Source organism: Sprattus sprattus (genome assembly GCF_963457725.1).
Source record: "Sprattus sprattus genome assembly, chromosome: 19".
NCBI lineage: Eukaryota > Metazoa > Chordata > Actinopteri > Clupeiformes > Clupeidae > Sprattus > Sprattus sprattus.
This window is the reverse complement of record NC_137917.1, coordinates 8,595,874-8,623,373: the sequence shown is the minus strand read 5'-3', so window position 1 is coordinate 8,623,373 and position 27,500 is coordinate 8,595,874. Positions and strand designations below refer to the sequence as shown.

The 27,500-nt window shown below is 44.3% G+C and overlaps 4 protein-coding genes across 7 annotated transcripts in view; 1 reads left to right on the top strand and 3 right to left on the bottom strand.

Annotated features, from left to right (window-relative positions):
- The window catches only part of tgfb2 (transforming growth factor, beta 2), a 35,338-nt gene extending 33,825 nt beyond the window's left edge, over positions 1–1,513 (bottom strand). The window contains exon 1 of the mRNA XM_080858430.1: positions 200–1,513. Within this exon, the coding sequence (XP_080714556.1) occupies positions 200–545 (346 nt within the window). The 5' untranslated portion in view covers positions 546–1,513. The remainder of the gene's footprint in view (positions 1–199) is intronic.
- Positions 1,514–4,274: 2,761 nt separating this feature from the next.
- rrp15 (ribosomal RNA processing 15 homolog) lies at positions 4,275–9,285 on the bottom strand (the record flags this gene model as incomplete). Its single annotated transcript, XM_080857586.1, has 5 exons — positions 4,275–5,267; positions 6,832–7,018; positions 7,363–7,460; positions 7,867–8,216; positions 9,237–9,285. The coding sequence occupies 5 exons, from the start codon at positions 9,283–9,285 to the stop codon at positions 5,115–5,117; spliced, it is 837 nt and encodes a 278-aa protein (XP_080713712.1). The 3' UTR covers positions 4,275–5,114.
- Positions 9,286–9,740: 455 nt separating this feature from the next.
- Positions 9,741–15,465, bottom strand: preb (prolactin regulatory element binding). The gene is made up of 10 exons (XM_080858539.1): positions 15,326–15,465; positions 14,284–14,453; positions 12,634–12,829; positions 12,243–12,478; positions 11,919–11,999; positions 11,706–11,833; positions 11,415–11,588; positions 11,237–11,309; positions 10,979–11,138; positions 9,741–10,670 (listed from the first exon to the last, which is right to left on the bottom strand). Exons 2-10 carry the CDS (start codon positions 14,416–14,418, stop codon positions 10,576–10,578), a joined length of 1,278 nt encoding a protein of 425 aa, XP_080714665.1. The 5' UTR covers positions 14,419–14,453; positions 15,326–15,465; the 3' UTR covers positions 9,741–10,575.
- A 4,129-nt stretch (positions 15,466–19,594) lies between these two features.
- The window catches only part of adcy3a (adenylate cyclase 3a), a gene marked incomplete at both ends in the record, with an annotated part of 21,112 nt that continues 13,206 nt past the window's right edge, over positions 19,595–27,500 (top strand). For all 4 annotated transcript variants that reach the window (XM_080858269.1, XM_080858266.1, XM_080858268.1 and 1 more), the window contains 3 exons: positions 19,595–20,269; positions 24,626–24,775; positions 26,865–26,995. In XM_080858269.1, the coding sequence (XP_080714395.1) occupies positions 19,595–20,269; positions 24,626–24,775; positions 26,865–26,995 (956 nt within the window). The remainder of the gene's footprint in view (positions 20,270–24,625; positions 24,776–26,864; positions 26,996–27,500) is intronic.

The following is a 27,500-nucleotide window of genomic DNA, read 5'->3' as shown; positions in this document are numbered from 1 at the left end:
TTGCAACACCTAATGCTGACCGCAACTGCTCTCTGGGATAAGCAGAACCCTGTTGACTTCTGGGTCCAACGTTTAACCTAAATACACAGACATTTAGGCTACTCAGTGTAGGTCAGAGTGGACCAGCTGTTTATAACGGTCCCTTGGCTGACCCTAACCCACACAATTGCCCGGGGTGTAAGAAGAGACAGATACTTACTCTCGGCAGGGTAGAAAGGCTGCATATCTATTTTGTGCACTTCCTTGGCGTAGTACTCCTCCTCGCTGCGCTGGCGCTCACAGGTCGCTGCCCGCTCGTTGGCTTTCTCGTTCAGGAGGTCCCGGGTGCTGTTATAGATAGCAATGATGTCCCGGGACACCTCCTCCGGCTCAGGGTAAGTCTCCGGCGGGCTCGTCAGCTTGAGTTTGCTCAGGATCTGCCCGCGAATGGCTTCGATCCGCTTTTTCATGAACTGGTCCATGTCCAGCGTACTACATGTGGACAGACTGAGAGCAACAGTGGCTAAATCCAGGGTCAGAAGGAGACTCAGGACGCAGAAGTTCATCTTTAACTCTCCAAAAGGTCTACAAAGCAGCAGCGTCTTGATTTTGTATGTAAAACTGATTTTGGTGACGTGTTGCAAGGCCTTCAGACACTACTTAAATTAAATATATGGATATATACTCATTTCAACGTGTACTAAATAAAAAATATAAAATATATTCTCTCGTGATTCCCTTTGTTTGTTATTTAAACCCTTTTTCGTTTCGATGTCAATGATACTTAGTATACTGTGTATCAAATTCAAGCTCTGTAGTTTAAATTATACCTGAAAATCCATTCAACCAGCAAAAATCAAAGAAGTGAAATGATCTGTAAAATCCGTTAGGCAGGAGATGAATAGCTGAAAGACGAAGTCGGATCCTCACTCCAAAAACCCGATCACTTCATAGTAAGTCTACAAGAATGTCATATAAAAGTTTCTATTGTCGGGCTAATGTCATACACCAAATTGTGACCATAAAATGCCCCGGCAAACTCGATCTAACTCTCAAGCAAAACAAACCACAACCGACTAGGTCTCAATCTCCAGTAGCTGGACACAGACGCGCAGCCTGCGGGTTAGCGCACACCTCCACCGCATCAGAGCACCCAAAGCTGTCCAACTGCGCCCAGTTCTGCACTCCACACAAGCCTGCCTTTCACTTCCCTCAGAAGATCAACTCCAAGGGCTCCTCACGCGGAACCGTGCATCGCTTCGTCCCACAACACACCGTAGTTTACAGTCTGTTTAAGTTGCCCCGTCCTTGCGCAGGAAGGTGTCGAGAACAAAACTCAATAAAGCTGTTAGCGCACAACCGTTTAGGTCTTAAAGAGTGTAGAAGGAACCGGTGGAGGGACCGAGATGATAGAGGGCAAAACTACTTGAGGAGTGGGAAAATGGTATTTTCCCTTCAGTGCAACGGAAGAGCGTTAACGCGTTCCTCCATCCCCTTCTACGAAAAAACAAATGAGAAAGTCGCAGTCCCTCCGTGTTCCGTGTGAGCGCGTGCCAGTACACAACATCAACAGGCGTCCGGTTGCAGAGAGATTTATAAGGGACTAGCTTCACCACGTGCTCCCCCACGTTTCAAACTGAGGCTGTGGTCATCACTTTCATACCGGGGGACTCCTTCAACTTTAGGCTACAAGGCAATTTATTGTAAATATTTCGGTGTGCCCATCGGGACAGTTCAACGAGTAAGAACTCCACACTCCGCAACTGGGTCCTAAAGCTAGCCGCATAGGTAACGTGTTGTTAATTTGTGTCAAATCCAACTTGTGTCATACGCTGGTTTCCCTGACGCACTTTAATGTATTGCACGTGTTAAACTCGCGGGGTCAAAGTCCGTGACGGACCAAACATAGGCTACATTTAATAACAGTTTAGTTATTTAATTGGTTTACTTTGTTATCAGTTCGGACTAAAGGAGAATGTCTGTAAAACAATTTGTTCTTCTTTGTATGGTAGAAAGGAATGCCGAGGAACGGAAATACATTCGAATGTGAGATTTATCAGGCAGCGAGACAGGGTCAGTCTCCCGTTTTCTCCCAGGCTTCTCAGAAGAACTTGGAAAGAAGACAGGATTCTGCAGTAGCACATTTCCCCTGATGGAGCGGGGAACAGTGCAGCAGCTTTGGCAGTTAAACTTTACATTAAAACATGAAGGGGGAAACAGGGCTGTGCAGTCCAACATGGCTTCAGGCCCTGTCTAGGTGTCAGGTCATGGCTCTGTGGTATTTCCCACCTAACAACCACACCTCAGTAAAGCGAGGCCTTAGCATAATCACTCTCCTATCCTCTCCTCTCCTCGCCTCTCCTCTCCGCTTCTTTCCTCCTCCGCTCCACTCCTCTCCCACCGCCCGTCACCCAGAGCGCAAGTGTGATTTACGCTACCACTCCCGAGAAAATCCCAAATTTTTTCTCATGATGTGCCAAAAGATTTTTTTCTCCCACTTTTCTCAAACACCACCCATGCACCCCCACCCCTACACCTCCACCGCCCCCAGCACCAGCAATCTATCAGCAGTGACAGCCTCTCAGAAACTCACTGACCCACCAGCACACTGGTGTAAACCAGATGTTGTCACTAAATCAGTGCCCACGCAGACAGATGCAAGACAACAGGGAGAGTGTGTGTGTTGTGTGTGTGTGTGGAGGGGTGGGGGGGATGGAGAAGGTATCTCCCTAACTTTGGCTGAAATGATGCATTATGTGTCACCACATGTGGTAGTGCTACTGAGTCTCCTCTTCAATGAACCTGGCCTTTGTCTTCAGTAGCCGCTCATTATTCTGGGGCACATCCGGCCCGTCTTAAACCCTGTGCAGGGTTACCTGCAATCAGCTCCACATGAGAGGCTCCAAGGCTCTCCAAGGAAGGCAGCTGAGAAAGTGGGCAAGTGTGAGACATAGGGATAAAGAGGGGTGGTGGTGGTGTGTATGTGTGTGTGGGGGGGCTGGACAGTGAAGACACATTCTCCGTCCATGTGTCAACAGAGCCAGGAGAAAGCTGGCATTCCTCAGTGACAGGCCACAGTGTTGCAATGACGGATGGGCACTTCACGTGATGGAGGCGGTCTGGCGCTCGAGCTACAGCCATGTTCCACCTCACAGCGATAAGGAGCTTGGCAAATATTTCCACTCTTTTTGTGTGTGTGTGGGTGGCTGGGACGGGATAAGGATGAGAACGTGAAATGAAATGTAAAAACGGCTGAGAAAAAAGAAACAGAGGCACTGGCAAACACCAAGATGGCCACCCGAGCAAAGGTCAGTCGAAGAGTGCTGCTGTCCCCATGACGACCCGCAACAGGCAGGCATGCAGCATCTGGGCAGTTTAGCTCGTAATCCCGAGACGTGGTGTTTACCTGTGTCCACAAGAGAGAGATGGCTCCATCATTCCAGTGGGCTGTTATACAATGGCATAGCTACTGTTGTTTGCTTGTGTAGACTGGTCTAGTTTCTGTTCCCTCTTAGTAGTACTTCAGTGTATAAGAAGCACTTGGTGATCAACTCAGGGGTCAGGTCAAGACATACACAAGCCAGCCTGACTCTACCCTGGCACCTTCAGTGCAAAGTCCTCTTTCTCTTTTATGTGACAACAGTGCCACCTTGTGTCCATTCTGGTCAAACATATAACTAACATAATTCTGATAGATGAGTGGATCACAAGGTTTTCAGACAGGGAAGAGAGTGAATAGCACTGTATGTGCTTTGGTTCCGGTAGACGAATCAATCAGTCAGACCTCATCACACTAGAACATCATGGCAAAGGAATTTTTCATGCATTTCATTGGAATCCAGTTTGAGGTTGATTATGGTAGTCATTCCTTGAATAATAAATGTTACATATACTGTGACATTGCGTTTTTTCCCCCTCAGGTTTTCTTTTCTATGAGTAGGGAGATGAGGGCTGAAGTCCCCTATCTTTATAACTGACCCCACTACAACCTTCTCTGTAGGGAGAGGACAGTGCAGGTATGAGAAGTTTATTCCATGAGCTGTGGGAGATTTGATACTGAAGCAACATTTAAGTAGGGTTACACAGCATTCACTGGTCAGAAAACTCCAGGTAGGATTTCAAATTTACTGCATGGCTCTGAAGGCGTAACATCTTGAAGCAAAAACTGTCCGGTAATGATTTTGGAATCGAGCAGGGATGGTAGCTGGGTCTTCTTACTCCAGAGAACCATTTAATTGAACTTCATTCTGCTTTATTGTCTTACTTGGTTTTCAATCACTGTTTTTTTATGAACTAGACCAATCAAATTCATTGTTAATAGAGGGTTCACAGGCTATTGAGCAAAACAGAGCTTCTAAAATATCATTCCATGCAGAAGGAGACCTCTCGTCTTCAAATAACAGTTCTGATTTATTATATTTTGTTTGATTTACGTTTAGCATTGATACATGAAGGCATACCAAAAGAGTATGTCACAGTTTTGCCTGTTAGGTCTTCCAAAAATATACTATTTACACAGTAATAAATGTATGCTTTGGCAGCATGTTCAAAACTTACAAGATACACAAATGGGCCAAAACGTGTCTAGATGACCCAGTAAGGCTGATCGCAAAGAACCAGGGGGGGGGTTTCAAGAACGGGGTTTAGTGACAAACCCAGGTAACTCCGTAAACCTCTTAAGAGACAAGCCCTATGGCTTCATTCTTCTAGAAAAACAAAGCTATCGGGTTCTTCTTTTAAGAGGTTTACCACTCCGAGTTAACTAAGCCAAGTTTGTCACTAAACCACGTACTTGGAACACCCCCCACCCAGGTAGGCAACAATCACCACCACAACAATCCTCCTCTTCCTCCTCCTCCTGTTGGTGTATCCAGGCTTCATGGTTCCTAGGATAGTCCAGCTCTTTCATTGAAGTCTGTCAGAACAGGCTCCGTCAACAAACAGCCCCCTCTCTATAGTGTGTGGAGATTTGGAAGGACACAAGGATCCCACCTTCTCTACTTCAGATGGATCCTCACAACTTAATAGTAACAAAAGTCACATTTTACATCTACATAAATGTAAAACCATCATAGCTTGTGTCCAGTGAACAATAAGACCATAAACGAACACCATCGGCGGAGGGGAAAGTGGCTTTAGTCCGAATCGCTGTTGTAGCCCTCCCCTTTTCCCTCCTCCTGTCTGGGCTCCTCGTCACTCTCCTTGTCCCAGTCCTTCATGGAGGCGCCCATCATGTAGTCGTCCCTGAGGACGCTCCACGCCGGCTTCCCCTCTGCCTGCTCACTGGCCTGTGGGACAACAAAAGAAGGGTCAAACATTTGACCTATGATTTATTTATTATTTACTTATTATATTAAGTTTGTTTTGGACAAAGCTACACATAAAGGACATATAGAGAAACAAAACATGTCAAGAATAACCTCATTATAGTGTGACAAACACAAATGTTGTCTTGAATGATGTCTTATTTGTGCCAGTGCATTCAATTTCTGACCATCAAACCATTTCATTGTCAGCAGTGCCATCTAGGGGCAATATATTAGAATCACAATTTTAAGAAATTTCCTTTAAAAAGCCTACAGAGAAAGATGTTTCCTGTGAATCGGTCATAAAGCATTGTCCATCACGTGGAGGGCAGGGAGGAATATAAATAGAGAAAAATGCCCATTTACTTTATTTTGACAACTTTACTATGGCCATGGGAAATGATCATTAATTTCCATCAAAGTTTGGGCCGTCTGCAGGAGTAATGGGGGACCCCAGGTCATTCCATAATGGACCTGGCGTCATTTCAAGTCCTTGGCTGGGGCTGAACAGTCAAAACAATTACGTCCTACGACTTTTTCTAACCACTTTTCCTTCACCTTGATTGAAAACTTAATGAGGTCATGGAAAGATGAGAGGGACAATTCATAAAGGCTTAGGAGAAGACAACCGAGGTGCTAAGGGAATCCAACTGCTGCTGCAAGGGGTTGTGGGACGCCTTTATCTCCTTTCCTTTAGTAAAGGATGGTCCAGTCAGTGTACCCTTTGCTAAAGGAGATATGAAAGAAAGCATTGGAGCACCTTTCCTAAGCATTACGAGAATTCAACCATCTTTCGTCATGGCTGCCACTTATAAACTTTCCCTTCTCTGGGGTCCATACATATGGTGACCTTTGACCCTTAAAAACCTTTTAATGGTTCTGTTCTCCCTGCTCACCTCTAGTTTCCCCACAAGGGGAGGGGGAGAGAGAAAATTGCCCTTCTATGGACCATAGAGAGATGATCCATTTTCAACAAAGCCAACTCTGCCAACTGGTATGTGACATGATCTCCCCCACACAGATGACTGCTGGGATGGCCCCATGGGAAACATGGCCGTGTAGGTTCAAAGGTAAGCACAGTTAATGTTAATGGCCTCGGAGTAGGAGCTCACTGCGATGACCATCAGCCTCATGGAAACATTCCAGAAATATCTTTTGAATCCATTATCATTTATGGCCATCCCCAAGAGTAACAGCTAATGTCATGTGAAAACACCATGACCGTGGAAAAAGCCACAGTATTTTCAGAAGACAACAACTAAATTAGCTGTATACTTTCCCTTTCCTGCTGTCTGAATTCAAACATGATAGTTAGCTATTTAAAATACATTTGTGAGTTCTGAAAAGAGAGGACATGAGAGAAGGGGAGGGCAGAGGAAAAGAGAGTTAAGGAAAGAAGAAAAGGAGCAAAATGACGAATAAAAACAGGAGAGAAAGGAGGAGAGCGGACAAGTCAGGCGAGTCACAGAGGTGACAGCAGAGGAGAGGAAAGGAAAGGGAGGAGAGAGTTGAGCGCACACACACACACACAGACACACACACACACCTCTGCTTTGACCGCCTTGGCAGCCTCAGCGGTGCCCTCTGTGCCTCTCAGCACGTTAATGAAGTCCCTCTTGGATACGGTGGCGAGGATTTTGGCCTTCTTCCTCTCCGAGCCGCCAGCCTCCTTCACCTTCTCATCCACGTCCTTCTGGTGCTTCCGCACAGCGTTGAAAAGCTGAACCACGCCTCTGTGAACGACACACCAATCCAATGATACAGCCCACTCTCCTGATATTACTTTGCCAAAATCTGCATGTACCTCAACATCAAACAGTCTGCAAGAGACATTCTCCATATCAATGCTTTATTTCAATAGGTATAGCCTACAGCCCACACACACAGTGAAAGAGCCTCTGGCTTCATTCAGTAATTATATATGCAAAACGTTTGGTTAAAATGTAAACAACGTGGACATTTTATCTGGACATGTGAATAGATACATTATTGATAAAAATGACCCTCTAGAATTATGATTTAAATGTTGAATGTTGTTGAGGAACAACAAATCCAAGGTGTTTGCCCTCTGTTATACCTGGTTGAGGTTCTCTGTAGACTCTTCTCTGACGCCCTGTCTTCTACCGCATTCGGCTTGACACGACACATCATCTCCCATGCTTTCCTCTTGTCAGTCTGTTGAGCAGTCCCATTACTTAACAACTGATCTGCATTAACTCCCTCACATTACTGTACAATGGATCTGCATTAACTCCGTCACATACTGTACAATGGATCTACAATAACTTAGAAGAAAGTTCTACCCGTTCACATTTCATGTAATTTCAGGCAATGCACTGAACACTAGACTGGAATGGAGACTGGATTAAAGGTTGATTCATCTCAAAGCAGTCATAACGCAGGCTTTAACTGACAAGACTAAAGAATAGGACAGGAATAACAGGGCATGTTTCTATGGTCTATGAAAACAGTACATTTTTATCCAGCCACTGAAAAACTTTCAAGGAGGAACACGACAGTAAGCATAGATTGCCAGTACTATAGACTCTGTAGGAACATCACACAAAATGCATGAACCTACGTGCTTCTTGCGTTCCAGTATCTCCACTTTGGCCTTCTCCTTCATTTTCTCTAGTTGTTTGTTCTTCTGGAGGATCACTGGCTTGCTGTTGGGTGTTTCCTTCTTAAGGATCTTTGCCATGACGTCGGCCCAACCAGCGTTTGGGTTGCTAGCCGCCTGGTCTTCACCACCGTCATCTTCCTCATCTTCGTCACTTCCTGCCATAGCTGCCTCATCTTCATCGCTCGCCCCAGTGTCCTCTTGCTCCGCCTCGCTGCCTTCATTGTCTGTTCCCTCTTCATCACCGTCATCGGCAGAGTCTTCCACCTCACTGCCACTCTCTTCGGGCACATCCACATCATCTTTTGAATCTAAACAGAACACATAAAACTAAATCAACTGTCTTACTTTACTGATTATCTGCCATGGCAATTGTACTAGATGACCTTTCCAACAGCTAGAGAAAGGTTTCTTGTTTTCTAAACTACCATAAACACCACGTATTAGACCGATTTGGTTACCAGATGACTAGCAAGGAACACAAGAAAGACCCGCAACGTAGTCAAACATCACACATTGAGCAAAACTTTAGATGGACCACTTGTGATTTCATTAAGGCCATCAAGCAAATTCATAAAAGACATGTTGGTGGAGTTACGACATAAGCTAAGCTTCGTATGTTTTCGGATAACTCATCTGATGTAAATGAGTGGATGACCAGCGAATGGAAAAGCAATGCCACTAAATCGTTGTCCAAAGGGCAACCAGATTCTGGATGCTGATCGTCTGACAAATTCAAACATGTGAACTATGGAGGAGTTGAACTCTTGTTCGGTTTAATGGACAGGTAGAAACTAGTGGCCATGTTAAATGGAGGTGGTCAAAAGCCACTGAATCCATCACAAATCAAATCAGACCCTAGCTTATGTTCTCATTTGAGCTTCCAGCACATCACGAAAGGCACGGAAATTGTGTGCCTTTACTTTTTGACTATCATGTTTTGGCTGAACACACAGATGTTTGTTATTAGCATCAAATGCGTCCACATCGACTCTATCACCCAACTTGTGCTAGCATAGCGACATCAGGATCACCTAATACTCGTGTAAGACACCTTCATGACTTCATATGAAACATTCATTATTAAATAAAATGTGTTACGTTACAGTGAATCACTGTTCTAACCAGACGGACCTGGGCCGTTCCATAATAATGCAGAGCCACGTCAAGTTAGCTAGCTAGCTAGCTATGTCGACAGGTAAAGATATAAAGTCCGCTTTTTTCCGAAGTCCGCTTTTAACAGCAGAGTGACATCCAACAGACCAAACATACTTGACTTCATTTTTGTGTCAAGTTACTTATAAGGCTTTATGTAATCAAACAAATCTTACCTTCAGACTCTACGAAACTCACGCGTGGCTTTCCCACGGACGTCGCCATGTTTCTCTGAGAGTATCGTTAAAAATGTTCCGACTAGCAAACAAGCGAACTTGGCGACACAGCTTCCGTTAGATATTTGTCCATTTTTGACAACGTAACTACACTTCTTTCTGTTTGCTATATGAGTTTCCGTTTACCATAAGGCAATTCCCCATTACTCCACGAATGTATAAAGTTGAATTTAAAAGTGCTTCAAGGATCAGTTTGTATTTTGCGCAAATTTCATACTAACACATTCTATGGTGCCCCTACAAGACACGTTTTTACCACATTCACAGCTTTACTTCAGTCTCGCCATCAGTGTGCACTTGATTAGTATGCTATTAAAGACAATACAGATACAACAGCAAGAGACCACACATGGAGACTTGCGACCCAGAAACCTGCTTAGATGAACTGGTACTTTTTTCCTACAGCACATCCAATAAGGACATAAGACACAGACTGAAATGCAGTGATTTGAAATAATATGTATATTTTCTTTACATTTGTCTTAAATATCTAGCATAAAAACAGGCAATGGGTGTACCTCCCCACTGTGCATCATTACAATGTAAGCTTCATTACCTGAAGAGCTTTAAGCAATTCAGGTGCATTCATCAGCTAATTTCAAAAACATCTTTTATAAGTAATATATTCAATTCGAATTTAACAATTAAAAGTAAAGTTCCTGAGGTTTTTGTTTTGGGGCAGGGGTACTCTTCATGTTGACATTCACATTTTTGGACAGGGGACTGATTTAAATGTCTGAAGCGTGCATAAAAAGCTTCTCTACAAAATCTCATGGTAGCCACCATCAGCTCAGACTTTTCCAGTTTGTTCTGAAGACGATCCTCTACAGGGTAGAGCACTAGCATGCCTCTGGGATTGGGGAGAACATTGGACTTAACTCATAGCAGCAGACAGTGATTCTGGGCAGTTCCAAAATGCCTAATATGTTAATGTGTGTCCTTTTCCTGCAAGAATGTCTACTGTCCACAGTTTTGTCTACTGAAATTACTCTGGTTGAAACGGTTCGGTTAGGCTAGGGGGGGGGGGGGGGCAACAGTGGTGAAGTACAGGTGGATGGAATGGAGGGGGGCACCGTCTCAGTCTCTCCGAGGTCCTGAGGGGCTGTCATGATGACCCAGACAGCAACCGCTGGGACAGACCAACCCTACTCTGAACCAGGACAGTAACACTGCAACCAGGGGAAGGTCCTTCTCTTGCCACCTCATCATCACCACCACCACCACCACCCCCCCAGCCTGCAGCCGCTGGCAGATAAGCCTTTTCCATTCGCCCAGCCCGTTACATGAAGCCTGGGAAGAGATGCTGAAGCAGCAGCAGCACTCCCACCACCATGAATGCACACAGGAACAGCACCAGCCACAGGGGAAATGATCCTATAGGGACAGATATTGGAGGGGGGGGGGGCAGGGAAGAAGAGGTCAGCACAACAGAAAAATGACACTGAGAAATATGGCATGACTATGTTCTCATGTATACGCGCTCACCAGTTTTTTACTAAAACTCAATGCAATGTAGAACAAGACCAGTTGGGTAACAAGAAAGCAGAAGCAGCTCATGAATTTGACTACTGACCTATATGCGTGTGTTAAACAGTGAACATCGTTCTGTGGTGTGTGTGTGTGTGTGTGTGTGTGTACAGCATACAGCTGTGACTGTCTGTACAAAGTGAATGAAATCTTACTTCTGTTTGGCACAGTGTGCATCTGACAGCGACTGTCCACGGCAACACTGATCAAGGCCACTTCATTATCTCCCTTTACTGCTTGGCTTTTACCCGACTCGGGGAGGAACGCAAGATCCGTCACCACAATCCCATGTGATTCCTGCACGTAGTACAACCTCTGCAGACAAACAACACAGGAGAGTTCAGCTATGAAGGGGAAAAAGTTACAAAGGGGTGTGTGTGTGTGTGTGTGTGTGTGTGTGTGTGTGTGTTTACCTGCAGTGAGAAGGCAATGTGTATGGCTACTGATCCTGTGACAGTTCCAAGCCCAATGAATGTGCCAGACTCACTGTGAAACACATGAAATACTCACATCACAATTGAATCCAAACAATACAGAAAAAATAGAAATTATGTCAACGCAAAAAATATATGTTGGTCAAACCAATCTCACCTGACATCTAGGCAGGAAATGACCTCGTTGCCACAAGGTTTGGTAAGCAATGGCAGGAAGGAGCTTCCATCCCACTTAGTGAGGTAGCAGGGCGGTGGCTTGCGGTCCCGTTTGTGTGGGATCTGGACTGTAAACAATCTCAAAACATCCTTCTGGTCCGGGACTTTACCAAACCTAAACAGACAAAGAACACCCACACACAGCAATTACAAAACCAGAGTGACTAAACTTTCAGTGGATACCTTATAGTGAATATTGACTGCCATCTGTGTGCCTCTCAACCACACAAACCTGCAGGATTGATAGCGGTACATCTTCTCGGTGATATGAGGAATGTTGTCATGCCAACACAGGCCCAGGGCGAGCTGGTCTCCACGCCACACGCTACAGGCAAAGTCTCGCCCGACAGTCACCATGTGCTGCACAAAGCAAAACAAACAAGTGTGACAAACAAACCAAACACATACACCTGATTCCTAGGGTAGTCTCAAAATGCCTCATTACCTTCTTGTCAGGGGTGATATCTAGGTCTTCAATTTCACCTTCATGCGCTTTGAAGTCAAACTTCTGCTTTAGGTCAGGATACTTAAGAAAATACAACAGAGAAACAGATACATTATAGGGAGTGAACACAGAGAGCAGAGAGCTTTTCATGAAGCACACAATGTCCAGAGCACTGAAAATATATAGATAATGAAAGAAATGCCAGACCCCCTTGTGTTGAGTACAAGCTCCTAAACTCAGAAGTGGTCTGGTACACACCCAGAGTTCAAGTTACATTTGCAGATTAAGGGTCCAGGCTGTCGTCTACATTAACGTCTTCCTCACCTCCCAAACACGGATATGGCCGTCGGTGCCTCCAGCGAGCAGCAGCTTCAGGTCAGCGCTGAAGCGAACGCACTTCTGGAGTGGGTCCTTCGGGTTGAGATCAGTCTGCACCGAGCCAATCTGCTCCACAGAGAAGTGCAGAGTTTGGTTTTTCATATCGTCCACATCCCCGGCCCCACTCTTGTCCCCCCGGCCACCACCACGTCTCCTCGCCCCTCCCTGCTCCTGACTTGGTCCTAAAGGGCACAGATGTACAGCACTGCAGTATACAGCTATATAGGACTGAAACGCACCGATACACAAACACCGAAAGCATACGTTCAGTTGGAGTGGAAATGCACATATATATATACAATTCTGAGATACACACACAAGATGCTTTGTCTCTCACCATCTTTGGCAGCAGCTTTGCGTCCATCTTTAGGTGCCCGCTGTCGGATGCGCATCAGGCTGCAGTTACCGTCCTGTCCGGCAGCGATGACCTCCTCACCCAGCGCCATGTTCATGGTGGCAAGTGTGTCAGTGTCATGGGAGTGCAGCAGGGTGGCACTGTGTTGCCCGCCCACCAACTCCAGACCCAGGAAATGCTGGAAATAAACAAATAAACATGCAAAAAAATAAACAAACTGATAGACAACCCCAACTATACCCTCACAGATCTCAGCAGAAAATATACAAATAAATGAATGCATACAGCATCTTTGTATAATACATTCAGCTCTCCATCACTTGCATATACAGTACTGTGCAAAAGTTTTAGGCAGGTTTTAAAAAATGCTGTAAACTAAGAATGCTTTCAAAAATGGAAGTGTTAACAGTTTATTTTCATCAATTCTTCATAAATTAACAAAATGCAGTGAAGGAACAGAAGAAAATTCTAAATTAAATCAATATTTGGTGTGACCACCCTGTGCCTTCAAAATAGCATCAATTCTTCCAGATACACTTGCGCACAGTTTTTGAAGGAACTCAGCTGGTAAATTGTTCCAAACATCTTGGAGAACTAACCACAGATCTTCTGTGGATGTAGGCTTCCTAAAACTCTTCTGTCTCTTCATGTAAACCTAGACAGACTCGATGATGTAGAGATCAGGGCTCTGTGGGGGTCATACCATCACTTGCAGGACTTTCTGTTCTTCTTTAAGCTGAAGATAGTTGTTAATGACATTGGCTGTATGTTTGGGGTTATGTTCCTGCTGCAGAATACATTTGGTGCCAATCATACGCCTCCCTGATGGTATTGCATGATGGATTAGTATCTGCCTGTATTTCTCAGCATTGAGAACACCATTCATCCTGACCAAATCTCCAACTCCACTTGCAGAAATGCAGCCCCAAACTGGAAAGGAACCTCTACCATGCTTCACTGTTGCCTGCAGACTCTCATTATTGTACCTCTCTCCAGCCCTTCGGCAAACAAACTGCCTTCTTCTACAGCCAAATATTTCTAATTTTGACTCAGTCCAGAGCACCTTCTGCCATGTTTTCTGCACCCCACATGCACCACATGTTTTCGTGCTTAGTTCAGTCATTTGGCCTTGTTTCCTTGTCGGGGTAGAGCTTTTTGGCTGCAACTCTTCCATGAAGACCACTTCTGGCCAGACTTCCCCGGACAGTAAATGTCTGTACCTGGGTACCACTGGTTTCTGCCAGTTCTGAGCTGATGCCACTGCTTGAAATCTTCCGATTTGGAAGGTAAATAAGCTTGATGTGTTTTTCATCAGCTGCATTAAGTTTCCTTGGCTGACCACTGCGTCTACGATCCTCAACGTCTTCTTCAAAAGAGCTTGAACTGCACATTTTGAAACCCCTGTCTGCTTTGAAATCTTTGTCTGGGAGAGACCCTGCTGATGCAGTATAACTACGTTGTGTCTTGTTGCTGTGCTCAGTCTTACCATGTAAATGGATAAAAAATAAACATTTATTGTTTACATTTTTCAAAGCATTCTTAGTTCATAGCATTTTTTCACACCTGCCTAAAACTTTTGCACAGTACTGTACATTAATGAATACATACACTCTCCATCACTTCTTTACTCACCACCCCATTCTTGATTCCAGTCTTGGATGCCCCACCGCCTCCAGCCGTAATAACTAATCCAGATTTGCGGTCAATTTTAACAGCGTACAGAGGAAAGGGGGCTCTGTACAGATCTGGCACTTTCCTCCTGCCCATGGTTGCCGTTTGTTGCTGATATGTAAAGTCTTTGTCTGCAGAGAGATACACATGTGAAAGATGAGGAACAGGTGTTGCCATAATGCCTTATGAAAAATGATCACGTCAAAAAGCACTGAGGCAGAACAAATATTGTATGCTTCCGAAAGAGGTCCTTCAGTATTAACAGATGTGTCTGTCCATTCAGACAGCCACTGTGCTACGTGCATTATGCATGTGCACTTGCATCACCGATGTATCTGGGAGTGTCCTATCGATGAAAGAGTACCTAATGTACAATTACTTCCAACGAATTTGTCTATAGAGTTTCAGCTTTAGCCATTTATATTTCGTTATGAGCATGGTATACGGTAGGCTAGTTAAAAAAGAATGACATTTGGATCATGCTATGAAGAATGGATGCTAAGCAATTATGGAATTAGCACCAGAGAGTAGTGTACACACACAGTGGCCAATATTCAAACCCCTTATGTTATCTATAATTCCCTATAGTATAAACAATAACACTATTATTAGGAGTCATGCACCATTCATGCACAACGGATTTATTGTGGATGTGAAATTGCTGAATGGGTAAGCTACAGATTCAGTTTACGTTATCTAGCTATCTAAGCTGTATGTAAGAAACGTTAACGTTAGTTGGGCAAAGCTCGGCTAGCTAGTATCCAGCAACTAGTGTGAAATTACAATGCTCTTAATCAATTAAAACTACTATGCATGTTTCAAAAGGCAAATAATGTCCTCTGTTATACAGAAACATCGTTTTGATGGAAATTAAATTGCCAACGTTAGCGACGTTGTGTGCACAAAATACCTGGCTATCGATTGCTAGCTTAGCATTGCTCACTCACAACCCTTGCTGATATTGACAACTACATAACTTAACGACGACAACATTGGATTTTACCTGTAAGTTTCTATCCAACGTCAACTCTGGACAAAATCAATCTGACAACTTTATACATCCCACTATTGAACTGTCACTCGTTAACTTAAATTTAACATGAAGAGGACAGTAGAAGAGATTGTTCAACTACTTCCCTTCTTACACGTCAGCAGCGTCTGTGGTGCGCCTTTACGTCACTACGGTAGAAAACAAACGTCTAACGTAGCCCAAAAAGAACGGACAACCCAAAACAATAAAAACCGACATTTACTGTTTTTATCACAAACCAATCAGTGTGTAGGGGAACGCGAAACTATGTTCAAATATTTTGATACAATATACTGGAAATGTGTAGCCTAAATCGATGCCAGTAGGCCTACACTAGGCTAGAACATGCTATCGCTGTGCTATATAATATAAATAAAGTGTATTATTATCGAAATGTCTACCACAGAGGAACACTGAAATTCGTTGGCACAGACGTCCCTTCGTTGTAACAACAATACAACCTCTGGATATTGGCTGTACATGATTAAAAGTGCAAGAAGTGACACCCATTGCCATTGGTTAAATTAAAAAGCTTCTCTGCAATAGGGATAGTGAAAAAGCAATGATTATGCTACTGTTCTATGTTTGCATGAAAAAAAACAACTGTAAATCAAGTAGGCTATATTCTTGGCCTGTTATTTCCAATACAATCCAGGGTGCCTACACACTTTTACAAAACAAAATAACCCTTTAAAGAAAAAGTTAACTTATAATCATATTTATTGATATCAAAGTGCGATAAATGGCTAGAAAATTAGCTGACATGCACGTATTTGAGGTCTGTATGGAATGTTCCGCTTTTAAATAGACATGAAAAGGAATGAAGCAACATGTCGCTTGTTCCCAATGAAGTAGATAGTTTCAGTTTTTAATTTATGTATTTGTGATGTTAGCAGACAGATAACTTAAGAGCATAAATGTTCACAATAGAAATACTGATTGGATCTTTTATAATTTATTTCAGGGAGTGGTGTTCAATCAGGCAAGGTGGGTTTGGATTTTAATTTAACAATTCAACACATTTAATCTAAACAGATTTATAAGTTTGAAACAAAGTAGGAATAGAAGAAAAAAAAACATTTTTTACATTCTTTTAACAACCACCACAACCTGCCTGCAAATGTTTCTATGGGACATTCTTTTTTTATCACAGAGATGCACCTTCATCCTTGGTCTTACTCCTGTCTTCTGATATATTCGCTTCTTTCCTTCTAGACTGACACCTTATTTTCATTGCTAATGCTAAGACATAATAGCGGCACTCTTTCCCCTTCCCTTTCATTCAGCTCCTCCTTTCTTCACCTTCATTTCCTGTCAGTTCTTGTACCCTTTGTTGGAACCTTGGGAGAATTCCACTCCATTCCAAGCAGTACAGCTTCATTCTTTTACAATAGCCTACACATCCAAAGGAAGGAAGGTATAGAGTGAAACAAAAAACAGATGGATAAGGAAACCAAATGCGACTCCAAACTCAACTCTTATTAACGTGAACAGGGTTAGTAGGACAGAAAGAAAGTGTGTGTTTGTGAGAGAGAGAGGGAGAGAGAGACAGAGAGAGAGAGAGAAAGAAACCTATCCCTCAACAAACAGGCTGTGTTTGTCATTAAACTACATTTCTCTGTCCCCTGTGTGGTTCTCACCATCATGTGATTAAGCCCTCTGTTGCGAAGAGATCCCATTTAATAATTACTGGATTGGGGCGAGGAGCCCCCTGGGGTAATGTGTGAGTCCTCAGTGGTGACACAGAAGACTCATTAATTACCACATCAGCAGCATCTCCAGCTCACAGACAGTCCCACTGGCTGAACACACAAAGAGCACAGCATCCATTCACCTGCACCAGGTGCACAGACATATGTCTGAACAACAGCGCAGTCCATGCGCTAACCTTTGACCCCATAACAAACACTGGGATTATGAGCATGGTCATCACAAACAGCTCCAGACAGCCGGCAGGTCAGGATGGGATGGTTAAGAAGGGTGTATTTCAGCCGTAACATCCTGAGAGGTGAAGGGAAGGACAGGGCCATGATTCCATTATGCCAATTCCTGGTCGAGACAACAGAACACTGATATGATCTGGCAGTCAGCGCATCTAAATTGTGTTGGGTGGGAGCGTCTTCTTCTCTATTTTTTTTTTTACTTTACAAAGGTCAGCCCTGTGGTTATTGATTACTGGCTCAATACGGGGTTTTTACTGGAATAATCGATGTGGGCCTGTGGCACCATCAATTGTGGTGGAGGCACCAGAATGCGGTTAACTTGTTTTCGTTGGTAGTCAAATGAATTCACCACCGCACAGTGTGGAGAGATAAATGAATTAAGGCTGACGGTTGTTCTAAGTCCAAAGTCGTAATACCGCTTCGATTAGTTCTGTAAGTGGTTGCTACAAAGAGTAGTTCATTTGTGTCTTAATTGTTTCTCACGCCGACTCAGTTCAGGACTGCGAAAAGGAAGGTGGTGCTGAGAGGAGGGGTGAGGGGACGGGCTTGTGCGGGGTAGAAAGTGAGAATCGGGGGTGAAAAGGGAAGAGCGACTCCGTATTGTTTAAACAGGAAGGAATCACGGAAGAAATCTAGAAATGCGCTGTAGGATACTGCGTTTAACAGCGGTTTGTATGTTGCGCATATGATAGTTTGTATGAAAACGACGGCGGTGTTTCGTGTCTGGCATAACTGACTTCTGAACCTTGAAGTGAGGCAGACATCGTGGAACAGACGAAAGGCTACATATCAAGGCTGGGATGCTGTATGGCCGTCCTATATGCGCAAGGATTTTGCTCTGATTCATCTTGAACTCTGATGATGGGTCCTAAGAGCCATGGATGAGAAACAACTAAGAGAAGCACGGTTAAATGAAAGCTAAAATCAAAGGTACAACTTCAGGATTTCCATTTTGGGTATTACCCGTGTTGTATTGTTATGACGTAAATAGGCAACAACATTGATCGGTGTCATTTGATGGTCTTTAGGATTACCGCTGACACATGGTTTCAAATGCGATCAACAGCCACCGAGACGACGGCAGAACTGGTCATTAGGCGGCAGCTGCTCATGTGGTCAAGGGATGCGCGACGGATGTTTGCTATGCTGAAATGCTGGCTGTTCACAAACTTGTCAGATAGCAGTACAGCTTTGAATTAATCAAAAGGTGTGCATGTGTCTTGGATGCAATTTATTTAATTTAGCACATACCATTATAGAAACACGCAGCATACACTGGATTTTATTTATCAGTCTATTTATTTATTTATTTCGTTATTTATTGGCGAGAGAGAGCGCAACATGTATTTCCTGTCAGTGATACAGGCAGACGTAATCCGAAGGCAGCGTAGCGCGTTTGAAAGCGACAAAAGAAGGGGTGATCAGTAGTGTAGCCTACTTAAGGGATTGTCTGTGCAAATGAGTGAATACATTTATTTACACAATCCCACGCAACTCTTGGCCTGAGAAATAGGGTGTAGTTAATTTGTAGTGTTCATGAGACCCCTTATTCTTCTTGTAGTCTTTTGTTGTGGCGTGAACATCTATCACATCTATTTTCCCCCTTGCGTTAAGTGTGGTATTCTTAAGAGCAAAATCCATTAAATGGCAATGTCTTTCTTCCTTCCTATGTGAGGGATTCACCATGGAAACCCCGAGTGTGCGATGGTGGCGACCTCAGTGGATTGGAGGCGGTGTGCGAGATATGGCAATGTAAACAACGCTTGTTTCATGGAGTCTAGTTTTTTTTACCGGCGGCTTTTTATATTGGATGCGGTTTTTTGTGTTTTCGAACCTCTGAGAATTGTCACCATTTAGAGTTTTCAATTCTCATCTGTCACGAGATTGAATATTTCTGAGGCACGATGAATGCGCTCTACATTTCCTCTGCGCACAACCTGTTAAACGAACCTCAGGAAAAGGCATTTTGAGCACTGAAGTATCATCCACGCTGCATCACTGTGCAGCGCTGATGGAAAGCACTAGCGTCACATCGGGACCAAAATGAAAGGTGTTACCGTGTGAACCAAAAGATGTGATCAAGATCCCTTTTAACATGGAAGGCTTGACAATCAAGAGTCTCACTGAATTCAAATAAAATCTCAGGAAGGTACGATGTGGACAGGCCAGCACAATGTATTTGTAAAGAGCCTACACAACAGCACAAGGTGTATAATCCTCTTGCCTGACAGCAAGTAGGCCTACATAAATTGACTTTTGATTTCAAAGGAAGACAAGGAACAGGAATCAACTTGGCGCAATGCCTCGGAACCGGGCCTTCTCCGAGCCGGAGTACTCGGCTGAGTATTCGGCCGACTGCTCTGTGACTCTGCCCTCGGATCCAGGCCAGGCGGTGGGCCGGACCCACGAGGTGACAGTGCGCAGTGCAGGCTGCTGCCTTTGTCTGCCTCGCTTCATGAGGCTGACCTTTGCCCCTGAGTCGCTGGAGAACCTCTACCAGACCTACTTCCGCCGGCAGCGGCACGAGACGCTGCTTGTGTTGGTGGCCTTCGCCGCTTTCTTTGACTGCTATATCATCGTCATGTGTGCTGTCGTCTACACCTCCGACAAGCTGGCCTCCATCGCCGTGGCGACAGTGGGGCTGGCGGCCGACGCAGCACTCTACCTGCTGTGCCGCTTCGGGCTGCTGCCAGAGCGCGTGTCCCGGCGCCTGGTGCCCTATGCCCTGTGGGTTCTCATCGCCGCCCAGATCTTCTGCCACCTAGGGCTGAACTTTGCACGCTTCCACCAGCCAAGCGACACGGTTGGCTGGCAGGCCTTCTTCAGCTTCTCCAGCTTCCTGACGCTGCCCATGCGCCTCACACCCCTCGTGCTTGTCACCGCCGTGTCCTGCGGCGTTCACACGCTTGTGCTCGGCGTCACCATTGCCCAGCAGCAGCAGGAGAACATCCAGGGGGGCGCGCTCGGAAGACAGGTGAGTTGGATGAGTGGGCTGGGGGGGGGGGGGTCTGATCTTAATTCTGTTTCCCTGTTTACGGACTTACTTCGTAGCATCCTGGACTAAACCCGTTTGAATCAGCCGATCAGAGGTATTTTCCTTGAAACACACAGCATTCCATCAGGTGTGCTTGGGGTAGGGAAATACAGAAGATGTGCAGGGCAAGTGGTCTCCAGGAACTAGAGGAACCCTGGATTAGGGCTTCACATTGCCTTATTGACCTGGAAGGGGGTGGGGAGGTGGTCAGCTGGTACAATTAGGCACATTTAGGTGGGGTATGGAGCTTAGCAGTTAGAACTAAGTGATGGTAGAGTTTGAAGGGGTTGAGTCAGCAGATAGAATTAAGGTTTGGTAGAGTAACCCAGTGAGATGGCTTTATGACAGGAAGGCTGGTGTTTGAAGGACTGGAGTCATAAGAGGCAGGTGGAGGTGGGTTAAGGTGGGGGTTGAGCAATGCAGGTGAAAGGTGCACATAGACAGGAATAGGGCAATGTAGGGCTACGTTGTCGAGAGACTCGGATGGTTCGAAAACGTACAGACTCAACCATAATCATGTCCCTCTGGCACGAGAGAACCTGAGGATGGTTTGGAGGTGAACAGCAACACTGAGTTCCTCGAGAGCTTTACATTCACAAGGCAGATTGGTTTAGATATTTCAAATGGCTAACCGTCTTGATTTTCATAATTTTGTATAATTTATATAATTATATCATTTCCAAATGTAAACCATACCCCCCATGTTGTCACTAGCCGGGTTTGCATTCAACTCATCCACATATTTGAAGTGCATTCATGAAGATATCGGCTTAAGGAAATGTGAGTCTGTGTGCGTTTCCAACCGCTGTTTGATGCGAATCCTATTCAACGGAGTTGTGAAGAGCTGTGGGTTTTAAAACTTGAGGTTGTCAGGGGCAACTTTAACAACAAATGTGATTTGATGCGAATAGACCCTTTTCCATTAAGCTTTGTCGCATTTTACTGTATGCAAATCGGTAGTTAATCCACCCTCATCTAGTGAATTAATTTCTTATTCGATTAGAAGATTTTATGCAAATTTCAAGAGTTTCCAAAATGGTTAAAAATTTGCATTAAAAAGGATGATGGGACCCCAGCTAATGAATGTCACGGGGAGACAACAACATAAGAAGAAGAAGAATGGACGTAAGCAACATGCTTCTGAGTACAGGACATCCTACTACTGTAATTTCATTATTGGTTCATGGTCAGTATCACATTACTGGTGATTTGCCTCACTCAGGAAATTTTGCGTCCTATTCAAGGTTTCACAAGGAAAATAAAAACATTATGCGTTTTTAATTTGGCTATAAGAGAGTATATAGGGTATGAAGTAAGTAAGTAAGACTAGAAGTAAATAATGGATACATGTGACTAGTGGAACACCATTGTAAAAACGACAGCAACTCTGAACACCGTTGGGCTACTAATGCACTACGACAGGAAGTCGAGCCATCTATTGGGATGTGGATTCATGTCCCAGCTCTGTGGATGAGGTGGACACGAGACCCGACAGGAACTGGGTTTTAATAAAGGACAGTGCTTAGAAGTTTTGTTCAGATATGGGAGCTCTGTCAATTCTGAACTTGTCTTGCCTTGTTTGGAGTATGATTTGACATGTGTCCAGACTGGAGTATGATTTGACTTGTCTTGTGGGTGTAATTTATTCCGGCATTTATTTACCGACAGAATATATGCCAGTATGTGCGACACCGTAAGGCTTTAACTGAGTAAACCAAATAACAGCAAGTTTATAAATGCGTACCCAAAAAAGTCCACAAAGGTGAAAAGAACTCCCTTAAGCGCAGAGAGAGAGTGTGTGTGAAGTATGAAGCTATTACAGATACTCACAGAGATGAAGATTAGGTGCGAAGTCAGGTGCTAAAAAGTGTGTGTGTGTGTGTGTGTGTGTGTGTGTGTGTGTGTGTGTGTAAAAGAGAGAAAGAGAGAAAACCATCCAAGGACCAGATGTGAGATCCGCAAAAAGGTGTGTGTGTGTGTGTGTGTGTGTGTGTGTGTGTGTGTGTGTGTGTGTGTGTGTGTGTGTGTGTGTGTGTGTAAAAGAGAGAAAACCATCCAAGGACCAGATGTGAGATCCGCAAAAAGGTGTGTGTGTGTTGTGGAGGAGCTGTGGAGGGATGATTACAGGAGAGACTCTACGTTAAAGTCAGCATCCTGGTTTATTGTTCAGGGTTGTTTGGTCATAATCATCACATCATTGCCACACCAATTTGCTGTGATGCTGAACATTTAAAGTAGGCAAAGTTCACCATTTTCACTGTGTGTTTTGGACATGTCTACTGTCATTTTTAATGTTGTGTGGTGTTGCTAAAGAGGTACCTGGCCCCTAAACTACTGTATGTTTAACTGCACTTTGTAATATTCATACAAAGGATTATTTCCAGAGCAGAGAGTAAGAGTTAGTTTAGTGGTAGTTTACGCAGACCACAGTGGACCTTTGATGTTATGAGCACATTATATAATTCCATCACACACCTTAGTTTTGCCGGAGGTCTATGATATTGGACATTGTCTAGTTGACATTAGCACACTGAAAGGAAATGGATTTTGAGAGGTCAATATTAACCAATCCCCCCCCCCCCGAATTACCAACACCTAGCTTCCCCTGGTTCTTAATATGGCATCAATTTAATTTCCTGAGGGTATATCCGCTAAGAGGTTCATCAGCCTTTCCCCATTTCGATTCTACTGCGATCGAAATGTTATTACAATGACGAAACATTTGAACTGTGCAGAGCTGCATGAGTGTAGGTCTTGATTAGGAACTGGATTTATGTAGTTCAGCATGAGTATTTCAGATGTGGGAGTAGCACTGTCCAGTCTGAAGTGTGTGTGTGTGTGTGTGTGTGCATTCCTGTTTATATGTGACCTTTTGCCTGACTTTGCCCCTTTTCACCATGTATGTGTGCTAACCTGCGCCTGTGAAGGTGTCTCTTAGGTTGACCACACAGCAGCATTGTGTTTAGTAGCTAGTGTATCCCTTAGGGACAGACTGACACAGAGAACAGAAAATGAGGATACTCTGGCTGGAGAATAACCAGGGGACTTCATGGACATGAGAGCCTCACATTTGCATAGCAAATCATACAGCAGTCTGGACACATGTCCAATCATACTCCAGTCTGGACAAATGTCCAATCATTCAGCAGTCTGGACACATGTCCAACCATACTCCAGTCTGGACACATGTCCAATCATACAAGTTTTTCTTCTGTTTTCAGTTTTTGACATACAAAATGAACAATGCATTAACACATTTGAATCAAGAGTTTTGATACAGGGGTGCAAGGAATGCTCAGTACAAGGGGTCCATACCTTAAAGCATAGCCTGCTGTAATTGTCAGCTTTCTAGAGTTTTTTTAGAGGTCCAACCAGTTCGATGCAACACAATGCAGTAGTGATTCACTTACAATCGTCTTGAATAAATAAATCAGCAGGTACAAACAGCCCTGCTAGGGTACTTCCCAAATGCTGGTTGACTTTCTATTCACTGACTGTCTAAGATATTATCAGAGAGGAAATATAGTTGCTGTGAAGAAAACCGCTGTGTTTTTTATTTTAGGTTAAATACAACTGATGGAAAAATACATTGGTTGAGGATTTCTCATCTGAGGGTCTGCATGTAGGCTAAATTGTTACTTAGTGTCTTTTGAGAGTGGGAAGAGCCCCTCCCTCTGAATACTTCATGTCATGATGCAGGATAGGTTGACATTCATATGAAAGGAGTGTTTGGCTCAAGCAAGTTTATTAAGTAAATCAATACTTTCACAGGCCCTGAGTATGGGGATTTATGCATTAGAAGTAGTTCACCCAAACAGGGAAAGAAAAGAAAATATCATATTTATTCATTTTTTAAGAAATGAAAACATTTCTTGTTGTGCATCTTTGATGTGTGAAAAAAAGGTGTTAGTCATAGGGTTGAGTATATGCGAACCATTTTTTCCATGTCTTTATGCCTGGGTGGATTGGCTATTTCCATGTATTTGATTGGGGATTAAAGCTTTGCTCACAGAGAGACCTGTTGGCTTGTCATTGTGTGCTTAATCAAACAATGCGGTCTGTGTTTGCTACAGCAGAGTTCCCCCTTTAGCACTGTTAGTTCCCTGTCATTTGTATAAGTTCATTTCAAGCATTTCAAACAAAAAATGTCCCTGTGTATCTTAGTTTGAGTGAAGAAAAATACTGCAAAAAAAAGGAATGGGTAAGCAGTTCAAACAGAAATATTTATAAACTAAGAATAACCTCGTCTTTCTCTAACGTCATCTTCTGTACATGTGTGTATGTATATGACTGCAGCTCCTGGCCAATGTAGTGATCTACCTATGTGCCATCTCTGTGGGGGTGATGTCCTACTACATGGCCGACCGTAAGCATCGCAAGGCCTTCCTGGAGGCACGGCAGTCCCTGGAGGTCAAGCTGAACCTGGAGGAGCAGAGTCAGCAGCAGGTGAGATACTCCAGGAGATAGAGGGAGAGAAAGGGAGCGAGAGAAAGCAGCACAGCTGATACATTGATGAATGGAAGGAGGAGAGAGAAGGGCTGGGAGAAACTGGGGGAAAGAGAGTTGAGGAGAGAGTGAGAAAGGGAAGATATTATGTAGGTGAAAAGTGTGTGTATAAGTGTGTGTGGTTTTCCCATGTGAGTTGACCTGCTGAGAACTACAGTCCTCTGCAGGTGAGCTCTTGTTCTTGCTCACTTTCTTCTCTGTCCTTCCATTTTAAGAGAGTGAAGAAATAAGGCAAGGCTTGCGTTGGCAGAGGACTTCTTGTGGTCACAGCTTTTTGTTTGCTGGCTCTGAGTAAACAACAGCTCATACCTTTTTGTACACAGGCCATTATGTGCAAAGAGGGTTGAAGTGAAACAGAGCAAAGACAGGGGCAGGAAGGTCCTGTTCATTCAGGAACAGCTGGGTCTGGACTCTGGGCAGAGGGAAGAAACAACTGTTTGTGTGTCTGTGTGTGTAAGTGTGAGACACAGAGAGAATGAGAGAGAGAGAGATAGAGTATGTGTGTGAGTGTGAGTGTGAGAGAGACACGGACACGGAGAGGGATGGAGGGAGGGAGGGAGGGAGATAGGGAGAGAGGGAGAGAGACCGAGAGAGACCAAGACTGAGAGAATGTGTGTGTGTGTGTGTGTGTTAATGTGTGTGCGTGCATGTAGACATCCAGTGCCCTGGCCAGAGCTCTCAAACACAATCCTGCTGCTGTTTGTCGATACTCCACTGATTCATGTGGTCTATGAGTGTGCTGTTAGGTACTGTGAATGTTTCCTCTTTGTGTGTGTGTTTGTGTGTTTGTGTGTGTGTGTGTGTGTGTGTGTGTGTGTGTAAGGACACTTATATGTGTACACTGTGTCAGCAGCCAAGTCCCTTCCTCTCTCTGTCTCAACTGTGGCTGTTGGGCATTCTTGATTGCTATTTATGGAACAGACGGTTACTGTTTAGGAGAGAGGGAGAGGAAAAGAGAAGGGGAAAATGAGGGATAGAGAGAGAGAGAAGGGAGAGATATCATAAGGTTGGGGAGAAAATGAAAGAGGCCCAAAAGTGTGTGTGTGTGTGTGTGTGTGTGTGTGTGTGTGTGTGTGTGTGTGTGTGTGTGTGTGTGTGTGTGTGTGTGTGAGTGTGAGAGAGAGAGAAGTATATAGAGAGGAGGGGGGAAGGAGAGAGCGAGAGGAGAGGGGAGAGGACTGATAAGACCACACGAGGAGGAACTCCCTGAATATTAATGCTGGCGTAAAGGCTGCTGGGAGACCAGGCATGCCAGCCAATCAAGTAGCATCCGGCCGCTGCAGGTTACCATGGTGACCAGCCTCCTGAGACGATGTCAGCTGTAATCACACTCTCTCTCTCTCTCTCTCTCTCTCTCTCTCTCTCTCTCTCATACACACGCACACACACACACACACACACACACACACTCACATACACTCACATGCGCATGTATTTTGTTCCTTTTGCATTCCATTCTTTTTCTCTTTCATAAGAGCATAACAGGACGAGTGTGTGTGTGGATGTTGCCTGGTTGAAATGCTTGAGTCATGGTGTGTATATTCTCTAAGCCAAGGAGGATGGCAGGTTGGCCAACTCAGACAAGTGCATGATGACCTTATTTAGCAGTGATTGACAGGGTTATAGACCAATCAGAGTCCAGAGTCCCCTGGGGACATCTGTGGAACAGCACTGCGAATGACTTCATGAAAATGAGTTGGCAGTACTAAATATGGGGGCAGATAAACTGATATTCCTGTAACTTCAATCTAAAAGTTGCCTACATTTGCTGATGATTGCAGGGAGTGAAATAAGGTACATAAACTTGATGATTCATGGAATCCTACTGTCGGAGCTCCTTAAAACCCTCTCATGACATATGAAGAATGTAATTTTAGGGCTAACTGAGCCTTCTCCTTTTACACCACAGCTAGCATGGCCAGATACATTCTGTTGATCATATGGAAAACAAAATGTCATTTGAAGAATAAATACCTATCTATTTGTTGTGTGTGCAATGCTGTGCATGTGTGCATGTGTGTGTGTGCAGGAGCGGCTACTGCTGTCCATCCTTCCTAAGCACATAGCAGATGAGATGCTGCAGGACATGAAGAAGGAGCCCAGTCAGAAGGAAATGCAGCAGTTCAACACCATGTACATGTATCGCCATGAGAACGTCAGGTATTGGAGCACACACACGCACATACACACACACATGCACAGACTGTTCAGAACCATGTACATGTATCGTCATTCCGATTTACAAAAGTGCAATGGTATGGAGAACAAGTACTCCCCTGATGTTGCACTATTGCACAGTCCTGACATATCCTCCAAACATAAAAAGAAGTAACATTATTGCCTTATACACAAGAATAAGGTGACTGAAATGGAATAAAGGGACTGAAGTAGTGATATTGCCCATTTGATAGCTGAAGTGAGCAGCCAGTTCATTATTGTTTGGATGGCTCTCTAGTCTTCCACAGTGCAACTGGAGTACCACGCCGAAATATACACCAGAACGCTTTCGGTGGTGGAGCGGTAAGAAGCACTCTCAGGAAGTGTAACAGTGCCTTTTTGACGACTGCTGAGGTGTCAGCAGACAAGAAGAGGTAATCAGATATGTGGGCTCCCAGGAATCTGAAGGTGTAGAGTGGGGCCAACTCTCGCCTCCTGTAATCTAGAA